General features: G+C 53.2%; 2 protein-coding genes across 2 annotated transcripts; one reads left to right on the forward strand and one right to left on the reverse strand.

Annotated features, from left to right (window-relative positions):
- Positions 1-202: 202 nt before the first annotated feature.
- BDZ83DRAFT_748928 (uncharacterized protein) lies at positions 203-2,311 on the forward strand (the record flags this gene model as incomplete). Its single annotated transcript, XM_060513692.1, has 2 exons — positions 203-388; positions 2,213-2,311. 2 exons carry the CDS (start codon positions 203-205, stop codon positions 2,309-2,311), a joined length of 285 nt encoding a protein of 94 aa, XP_060368874.1.
- Positions 2,312-4,281: 1,970 nt separating this feature from the next.
- BDZ83DRAFT_569848 (phosphatidylserine decarboxylase) lies at positions 4,282-7,909 on the reverse strand (the record flags this gene model as incomplete). The annotated part of the gene is made up of 5 exons (XM_060504237.1): positions 4,282-4,491; positions 4,546-5,297; positions 5,353-7,546; positions 7,611-7,655; positions 7,751-7,909. 5 exons carry the CDS (start codon positions 7,907-7,909, stop codon positions 4,282-4,284), a joined length of 3,360 nt encoding a protein of 1,119 aa, XP_060368875.1.
- Between the last annotated feature and the right edge of the window lie 1,993 nt (positions 7,910-9,902).

Genomic DNA, 9,902 nt, shown 5'->3' on the forward strand with positions numbered 1-9,902 from the left:
TACCACCATCCTGCTCTTTCCCTCTGCCACCAGAGCCGCGTGTCGATAACTCCACATCCAACTTGACCTCAGCCTCACTCAACCTCTTATACAAAGCACGCGACCACCACCCTGCAACTATCTGAGACTTCTTCCGTCTCTTCATAACCTACAACTTACAAATAAGTCTTCTCACACGACAACCACACACACCCACTCCAAAATGTCGCCCACATACACCATGTCCGCACACCTGTGCAAGTCCATCTACGCCTCATGGCGCGAAACCCGCCGTTCGCCTTCCGATCTGCCCTCCCCCGGCGTCCAGGCTCCTAGCATGACCTCCTACTTCCCTCGCAGCCCTTCTCCAGAGAAGCGCTCCATGGACAGCGACCGCAGCGAGACCACCGTGCCCATGTCTCGATCGCCCTCGGCCTCGTCGTGGCGTGGACCCAAATAGGGGAGCGACTGTATGCATCTCGGTCAGCTCTTATACCCTTGAGCTTGAAGCTTTGAGCTTCAGCTTGGGGTGTTGAAAGAGCTCTCCACAACCACTCTTACCCAGTTGGACCAAGCAACACATCATCGGAACTTGGGACACTGGGCTACCTGCATGTACGCATTTACGATAGTCACGGAAACCGGAAAGGCGTCAAGGACATTGGAATTCAAAAACAGCAACATCAATCTTTCGAAGCTAGACTTGCAGCACGCGAGCTCAAGGGCCCCCCACTACGCCGACGTTACCTCCAAGCTCTGCTCCAGCCGGCGCTGACTCGGTCGCTTTCGCGTTCGGGTGTCTTATCAACGGCAGGACTTTTACAGGAGAACCACAGCCAAACGCTCAATCCTTTCTTCGTTCGATTGAGGGTTTTCCGGATTTACAGTATCGGGGAGTTTACGGCGCATACAACACAATCAATCAGACATTCACATCACATTCCGGCAGTCTTTGGTGGGGTGTCAGGGAAAGGACGTAAATCCGAAAAGGTTTCCTCGTCACGCCATCAGGGTCGGGCATCACATCAAGCCCACTTTTCTTGTCTCTTTTGTACTCCGTACTTTGTACCCTTTCCTCTTTGCAAGTTGCTGCTCGTACCATCAGCAGGCAGGGGAAGGAGTCAAGAGCACCCCTCCACGATTGTATCGCCGGCGGGGCACGCGGAGGAAGGTGGGATGTGAAGGGGAAGGGGGAAGAATATCGTTCGACAGACATGCAAAGCTACGACATTCGTCTCCATCTTTGCTTTCCTACCCCTTCCACCCCTCCTACTTCTCGGCCTGCTTCTGCTTGCCTTGCATTTCGCATTTTGCATTCTGCATCTTTTTTTTCTTGTTCTTCATTAGCAGAGCCTCCAACACTGGCTCCCGTGTATGGAATAGATACCCCCAAATAAATTGTTCACATCAACTTCTTCTATGCCGCTGCAGCAATTCTTGGCAACTGTGATTGAAACATTGTAATCTACAACTTGACCAACAGAGTCGATTCAGTGTCATCATAACCTGTCTGCAATGCCCCGTCTAAAGCCGAATGACCCTCTTCACGTGCCAAGTTGCCTCCTAGCCAACTTCAGTCTCCCCTTCCATGGACCATACTCCATACATACACGTGTAGGTCCACATCCGACTTCCGACACCGACTCTTCTCGAGCCCCCCTCCCCCCCTTCCGAACCGGCACTTCTCTGTTATCAATCAGTGATCGTCGGGCGGAGCCCCCTCCCCTTCCCCTTACTGCCTGCGTACATTATTATCGCGTACCATCAGTACGGAGTATGTATGTGGCTATGAGCGATTTGGGGGGGGATAACCTACCCCACATGAGCCACAAACTGAGTGCATCTCCAACCATTGGCAAACCTTCTCAAGAGTCCAGAGTCCGGACTCCGAAACCAGGAACAATCGTTAGGTCAAGAGTTGTACCCGTAGACCGCTGTTGACCGGACCCCACCATGACGCAAAAGAGGGGTGGAAAACTTGGGAAGAGCTCACGGGAAATTCCATCACCCTAGTTCACGCAAGACCAACGCCAGAATGAAGGACTGGGTGAGAAGAAGAGTCAAGAGAGAGACTGAGAGAGACGGGAGCCCACTTTGGGTACCTTGGTGGAGGACCGGACCTGCATTGGAATTGAGACTGAACATCAGACACCAGGGGGCAACTCGGGAGAGGGGCCTCCACTGATGAGCATGATGATGATTGATGTCCGTCTCTGCTTGACTTGCCTCACAGTACACCACGTACCGCGTCGTGCGCGTCAAGCTGTTCACCGTGGTCTTGCCGGAGGACGTTCGTCATAATGAAACGGGCGTTTCCTCTCTCTCGGTTTAACAATCATCCAGCATCCTGCTTTCCCTCCTTTCGTTCCTACGGCCGTCACCGTCGCCGTTCCCGATGGGGTAGTGCTCCGTAGACGGGGTCCTCGCGTCCGACTCGGTTCATCCGTGACCTCGCCATCGCTCTGTCCGGTCCGGGGGGGCCAGCCGTCAATCATGTACCGATGGATGGCCAATTTTAAAAGTCTTTGGTCATCGTCCAGTGTCCAAAGCAAACCAAAGTCTCACCGTACATCAACACCATTGGGGCACATCCTCCACTTCTTTCTCCCAAGGACGTTCTTACCACACTCTTATCCTGTCTATCTTCTCACATGCGCATATTTGCGAGACTTCATCTCTCAAGATAGAGATCATACATAAAAGTTGGGAAAACCCCGCGCTCACGAGATTTTGGGAATTGCCCCTTCTCTTGATCATTCTGCAATCCTCCTCCTCGACCATCATTGAAGAGGAGAACCGTTCCAGTGGCATCGCACCCTCTCTCAAAGCCCCTACAGAGTTACGCAAAAGATGAATGAAAAGAAGGGAAAGAATGAGGCTAGAAAGTCGAATTAACCCGAATGGGCTTGAGTTTCCCTCAAGGTCATGAACAAGTTTCCTCATCAAATGAAAAAGTAAACCGCCATAAAACCGTCGACGATGCTGCTCTGCTGCTCCCCACCCTCCGACTCAGTCCCTCCTCCACCTGCACCACACTCCCGTCCCCTCCTCACCGACTCACTCACTCGGTGGTGCCCCACCCTCTCACGTCATTTCTCCCAGCTTCATCAACATCCTCACTTCTACCGTTACGACCTCATTCCCTCTCACACAACGGTCCAACCATCACCCATCACCACCACCGTCATCACGCACTCTACCCCACTTCACTCCACCACTTCACCTACACACTCTCTCATGACCAATCTGCCGTTCTCAAGAAAAGGGGTCAACTCAGCCCAACCTCTCCATGTAAACCAGGCATCCCCATGTCGGCACACGGCAACATCGTAACCTCCCCTAACGAATGTGGCCAGTATCATCCTTGGACAAAAAGACCAGAAAGGAAAAAGGAATGAGGGCTACACTACTCGCGAATGACGAGGGCAAAAAATATCAATTAAACCCCCAGTCAAAACTCTCAACCTCGTCAATGCCTAATAATAGGACCCCTCTCCACATTCTCCATCCAGACTTCATCAATGCCATGAAAAACTGACTCCCCTTATTTAGACTCTAGTCCGGTCCTTCTAGAAAAGCTCACGGAACGACGATGTCCCATTCTTCAATCATTCTTTACGCGACTCGTCCGGTCCATCATCTTCAGCGTGACATCCTCTCACAAAGTCTCAATCTACTACACTGTTGCACCCCTCCATGACCTACATCGTGGGGACATGCACTCATCTGGAGACTCACTACAGATGGGAAACTTTCCCTTTTAGACCCCGACGCATCAAACTATTGGTCATCACATCACATTTGGCTTCATCAGGAACCAGGGGGGTCCGTTTTACAGAAAACTGACATGTTGCCGCATTCATTCAAAGCGAGCGAGCGACATTGCTGATCCCCCACCTCGCCAAGCAAGGCCCTCCCCGCACCCTGGACTCTCCCCTACTCTCGTTTTCTGTGCTCTGTATTTCGTAAAAAAATGTGTTGCCTCTGATCCAACAATGTGTGTGCTCCCACATCCCGTGCCCTTATGCTCGGTGCCGTTATCGCTGCACTACTGTCGCATTCAACCATATTGTGAGTCTGTTGAAAGCCACCAATATCGTAGAAGCGAAACGACAAGAACCAAGCTCGACGCGGCTCGTGCGAAGAGCGAGAAAATCACCCAGTTCTTCCCCAACACCGTTTTGTTGTCTACCTGTTCTTGTTCCTCTATCTTCCAGCCACTGATGGGTACTCGTATTCGGAGCCAATGGCAAAACGCACATGGCGCTCGAAGCGCTCACACGCAACGCGAAGACGGCGACTCTACATGGCTGACGCAGCGTGCGTGGTGATGCCAGCGCTTGCATTCGGAGTCTCTTCACCGCTGGATGACTCTTCACTTCCGAGACTGCCTCCAATACGGCGTTTGGCGTCCTTCTTCTCGGCATCGGTGACGTCCTTTGCGTCCTTCCGCATGTCGGGACCCCACTGAGGCTGGTCAGGAGCGTGTCCGACAGACATACCTACGCGAACCTATAAATAATGTCAGCAGCTACTCTCAACGGGGGGCCCTTGAATATAACTTACCAAAGTCTCGAGAGCTCCGTTGGAGTTGTCAGTCAGGTCGTCGTCGAACTTCATCTTGCCCGGCTCGAATAGCAATACGATAGTGCTGCCACCAAATTTGAAGTAGCCAAGTTCGTCGGCACGATTGACTTGCGCACCCTCTTTTTGGGTAATCACGGTACTGCCAACCATCATGGCACCAACACAGATGACCATGACGCGGCCGTGGGTTGGGCTATCGATGGGGCAGAGGACTCGGACGTTCTCGCCGTAGACATCGAGAGCGGAGCGGATGGCCATGGGGTTCACCGTATAGTACTCTCCCGCAATCGTCTTCGGCTTGCCCAAAACACCGTCAACAGGGATGTGGAAACGATGGTAGTCCTGGGGCGCCAAACGGAAGATACCAAGAGCACCATTCTCAAACCGCTTCACATCTTCGGGATAAGCATCACCAAGCAAGCGCTTGATGGAGAACTCGCGGCCCTTGATCCAAACCTGGGTCGCCTGGTTCACACTGTTGAAGACAACGCTGCGACAATCCGCGGGAGAGACGACAACGTCAGGACGATCAGGAGCGGAGCATGGGCGAGCTTCGGGTTTCAGAGCTCTGTAGAAAAACTCATTGAAGTTTTTGAACTCTTCCGTCGGAAGCAGCACCTCAGACATGTCAAGGCGGTGGAATTCGATGAACTTAGGAATCTCGGCCTTCGAAGCCGGGTCATCAAATTTCTTGCCCTGCTTGACACTCATGCTCTTCAGCATCTTGCGGACTAACATAGTATTGTCAGTTGGGTTTCTTGTGAACTGTATGCAGCAGAAACTTACTTCGCTTGGTCTCCATATTGCTTGACTTCAATCCCTTGTACAACAGGCGAATGCCCAGTCTAACGTAGACGCTCATTTTCTCCTCGTTAATTTGGCCAGTGATGCGATCTTGGACAAGGATATTTGCAGAGTTGGCTCCCAGCTTGTAACCACCGTATGAGATCTTTGTGATGACCTTGGAGTACCACTTGCGCTGGGCCTGGCTAGCAGTGACAAAGCCGCCCATGACAAGGTTGTTGACTTGTCTCCAGTCCTGGCTTGCGCATGTTGCAATGTGAGTGATGATGTCAGTATCCTTGCGCTTGTTCAAGCGCGGCTGGTGGCAGATGGGGCATTCTCTGATTTCGACCACATGCTCCTCGCCGGCACGATCCTCGGCCAGGTCGTCCCTGTCGAGCAGTTCGCCTTCCTCGCCAGGAGTGCTGAGCTCTGGAACGTCGAGAGTTCCTTCGGACGAGCTAGATCCTTCTGCTGGTGGACCACTGGGGACGTTGCTGGTGCCTTGAGTAGAAAGCAAATTCTTGACCTTATCAGCATCCGGCAGCATGCCCTTCATTCTGTCTGTGACGCTGAGCTGTGGGCGGCTCTTAGCTTCCAACTGATCTTCCAAGCATATCACAGCTTCGTCGAATGTCAGGTCCGAAATGTCATCGCCTTGGGCTCTGTGGGGGAATCGCTGGAAGAAGCTGTCGATGGTCGACTCGCGCAATGTCGATCCGAGAGTGTCGAGCATCGTAGTCAGCTCAATCTTGCTGATGCGGCCGCTCTCGTCGGTGTCATACTGCTTGAGCATCGATCTCCAGAATTGCTGTCGCAAAGCCGGGTAAGGGACGTATTTGGCGCGGATGTAGAGGACCGGGTTGTGCTTGGCCTCCCATTTCTTGGCATCCTTCATCTTCAGGGCGACGCTGAAGTCGTGGAATTCCGCATCGTCTGCTTCAAGTTCGGCAGTCTGCGCACCGGCGCCTGCAAGAGCTTGCTCGGGAGACAGAAACTCTGGGTTCAGCGTCGAGCCCTGGGCAGGAGGCGTAGGGGTAGTCGTTCCGGTCTGGGTTGTTGTGGATGCACTGCTTGCATTCTTCGACAACCCAGGTCGCACCTTGCTCAAGCTTTGGGAAGATGACGTACGGGACATTCCCAGCTTCTTGAAGCGGCGCTGCTGAGGGGCGACATACTCATGGGGCTCGGGTACGTCGTACAGACCAGTTTCGGGATCTGCCTTGGGGGCCTTGTCGATGAGGTCCCTGATAGACAATGAGCAGTCGGCGATGAAATCGTTTCCTGAGTACTTGTCATGGTCCATCACGGTAAAGGAGAACGAGTATGTCTGCTCGTGGCCCTGTACTTGGAAAATCATCTTTTCATTGAAGACCGGGTTGAGGTTGTGCCGCACTCGCTTGGTCCGGTACGTCTTCTTGCCGAGTGACGCAACGACGAAAGGATCCATGTCAAATGTGGTCCGGGTTGAGTTGGGCTCGGGAGGCAGGTCCGTAATGTTCAGGACTTCAAGATAGATGACTCCCACAACGTCGCTTCCACTATTATTGAACTCGTATGTTTGATCTCTTCTCTTCTTCTTGAGGCCCTTAATCCTCAGGCGGCGCTTGCGTTTCTCGGCGACTTCGGGCTTGCTGGGATCATCGTCTTCGGGGGTATCATCTTCGATATCGAGATCATCGTCGTCGTCATCTTCTTGATAGGCATCGGTTTGATTGCGCGACAATGGAGGTGACGGGTTGGTTCCGCTGACCCTTATATTCTGGACGGGCTGGATGAGGGGGGTCATGGTCGGTGTGATCTGTCGGGAGCCCGCAGGCAACTGATTGAGCAAGGTATTGAGCTTCTCGAATATTTGTTCGTGGGAGGCGGCTGTGTTAGACTGGTCGAAGAGGGTGAACTGAAGCATGACCTCGCCAGAGACCACGCTGGTCTTCTTGCCGGGTCTCTTGCTCTTGAGAGGGTACCATTTCGGGGCTTGCTCGATTTGCTCATTGGCGAAGATCTCCTCCAAAGCAAGGTCGAACTCGCCAAGGTAGTCCTTGCCGAAGCGGTCCTTGTCCCAACATATAACATCGAGAAGGAGGCTCTGGGTCGAATTGACCGGTAGTTCTTCGATGACGTTCCATTCTGGATTGAGAGTCTTGGGCACCTCGTGGGTGGTCACCTTGGCGTCACCGAGGGTCAAAACCAGGTACTAGAAGGGTTCATGTTAGACAATTGATAACGGAAGCAGGCGCGGGTTGGATTCGAATTCGTACTGGGTCGGACGTGCCGCGTCTGTCTTTTGCGGCAAGATTTCGAGCCTAATATGCATCAAGCGTCAGCAATCGTGTGTCTTGTCTTGGCTACCCAGCTTGGACCCGCGCATTGGCGCTGCAATGACATGGTATTTTTTTACCTTCATAACGACGACCTTCAAGGTCAAGCCATTCTCCTTTGGACTCAACTCCATCTTGCTGTTGGTGCTGCCGGTGCTGTTGTTTCTCGTAGGACTGCTGCTGCGGCTGTTACGGAGGGAGGAGCTGGACTTGAGTCGTCCAGGGATGATGCGGACCATAGTGGACGACGGCGGGTCGGGGAGCGGCCCCTAAAAAGAGTTGCGGCAAGCCAAGGAGAGGGTTTGGAGGGCGCAGGGCACACGACGTGTGTGCGTGAGGGCGACAGGCCAAGAGCAGACACCACTCACGGGCAGAGCGGCCAGATTGAGGGGGCGAGGTGACGTAGGAGACGCACTGCGGAGCGCTGGGAAGCCTTAGGTCGCGTCAGGTACTTGCGGTACCTTACGTATTTGGCTCCAGCGGCTATCCAATTGTCATGACCCGACAGGCGAAATGGCCGACTTGTTTCTGGGGTGGGCGTACACAGCAAGGCAACCCTTCCTTTTCGACCTCTCACACACCTCGGATTGTTGTTGCTGTTGCTTGTTGCCGCGCTCGAATTGTTGTTGGCAGGGCCCAAGGCGTAGGTGGTGAGTGGAGCGGTGGTGCTGCTGGTGTGGGCAGAGGCGCGCGCGCTCAGGAGATGAGGTAGCGCAGCTGCAAGTGGTGACAGGGTTTCGGTAGCAGTAGCTTGCTGGTTGCTGATCCGCGCTTCTCAGTGAGTGCGACGCTGTGTTTGTCCGTTGCGATATGTGCTTCCCTGCCAGCTGGACTGCTCGACGACGCAAGACAGCGAAAGGTGGCGTTTACTCGAGATAGCTCTGGACGAATTGGCGATGACTGGCGAGCCACACGTAACAATTGCTGTCGGATGTGGTTGGGGGAGGCCTTTTGGTAGCGTGTCGAGCAGGGGCCTTTGGTTGCCTCGACGTACAGCTGAAGAGCAAATCAGGTTCAGGTTTGACCTCGCAGGTTTGGAACCGTCAATGACCTTGAGATGAAGCCAATGTCAGTATTGGTTGGTGATGGATCTCACGGAGGGAAGAAATGTCTAGTAAGTAGGTGAGAAAAAGGGGAAGGGCTAGAAGCAGAGAGCAACGAAGAGAAGAAGAAGAAGAAGGGAGAAGAGAGATGAGGTAGGAGCTTGGGGCCCCTTGAGGGCTGATGTCTGAATAATAAGAGGCCCGGGGTCGAGAATGGAAAGTTGAGTGAACAAATGTACAGATTTAATTATGTGGCTTCGATGCACATCCAACCTGGCGCCACCGCCATGTGCAACTGGAACGAAGGAGTAAGCTAGGGAGAATGGCCAGACAGGAGGAAGCGAAAAAGGTAGGATATTAGGATGATTCAGACGGCTTTTTGGTTTCCTGCGAGCAAAATCTTGAGGGAAAACAGGAAGAAGGCAGAAGAGAGGGTAAGAGACGGGGGAAGAGAGAGAGAGAGAGAGAATGAGAAAGAGGCAGAAGCAGAGACGTCGCAGAACTCCACGGCTCAATGCAAGCGGAGGTCAAGGTCGGAGAGAGAGCGAGAGCAACTCTGGAGCCTGGCTAGGGAGACAGAGAGAGGAGCGGTTGCCCATCTTACCTAGGAAAAAGGATATGGATATGGACATGTACTTCTGGTTGAATTGCAAGAGACGTGGTGTTGGAGGTACCTTTTTTTTCTTGTTGTTTTTACGTCCGATGTGGCCGTGTATAGACACAAGACAAAACGTATAGCGAGGGTATTCAGGCCGGGCGGGTACTTTGAGATTTGGTGAGATTTTGGTGGTGGAGCAAAGTACCGTCTCGTCTTGTCGTATGTTCCAGCGTATTTCGTCCCAGATACGACGACTTCTGGTGGCCGTTGGCTGGAAAGGTCCGCGGGTGCTTCGGCTCGTGGTGCAGTCCCCTAGCGGGCAAAGTGGCCACTGTTTGGGGTGATGTGGGTGCGGTTGGGTGGGTTCACTTGAGGCGTTTGGCGTGGTTTGGGGTGGGAGGCGGGATCCTGAGCAGGGAATAGAGCTGGAGACGGACGGAGCTGGAGAGAGCTGGAGCTGGAGCTGAAGCTGAAGAGGCGTCCAAAGATGAGTGAAAACTCGACTTGAAAACAGCCAGAAATAGGAATCTCTGGGAGACGAACTCTAAAAGAGAAAACGCTTTGGGGCACCTTGCGCCTGGAAGGTAATGG

This window comes from Colletotrichum acutatum, assembly GCF_030867785.1.
Source record: "Colletotrichum acutatum strain CBS 112980 chromosome Unknown BDZ83scaffold_15, whole genome shotgun sequence".
NCBI lineage: Eukaryota > Fungi > Ascomycota > Sordariomycetes > Glomerellales > Glomerellaceae > Colletotrichum > Colletotrichum acutatum.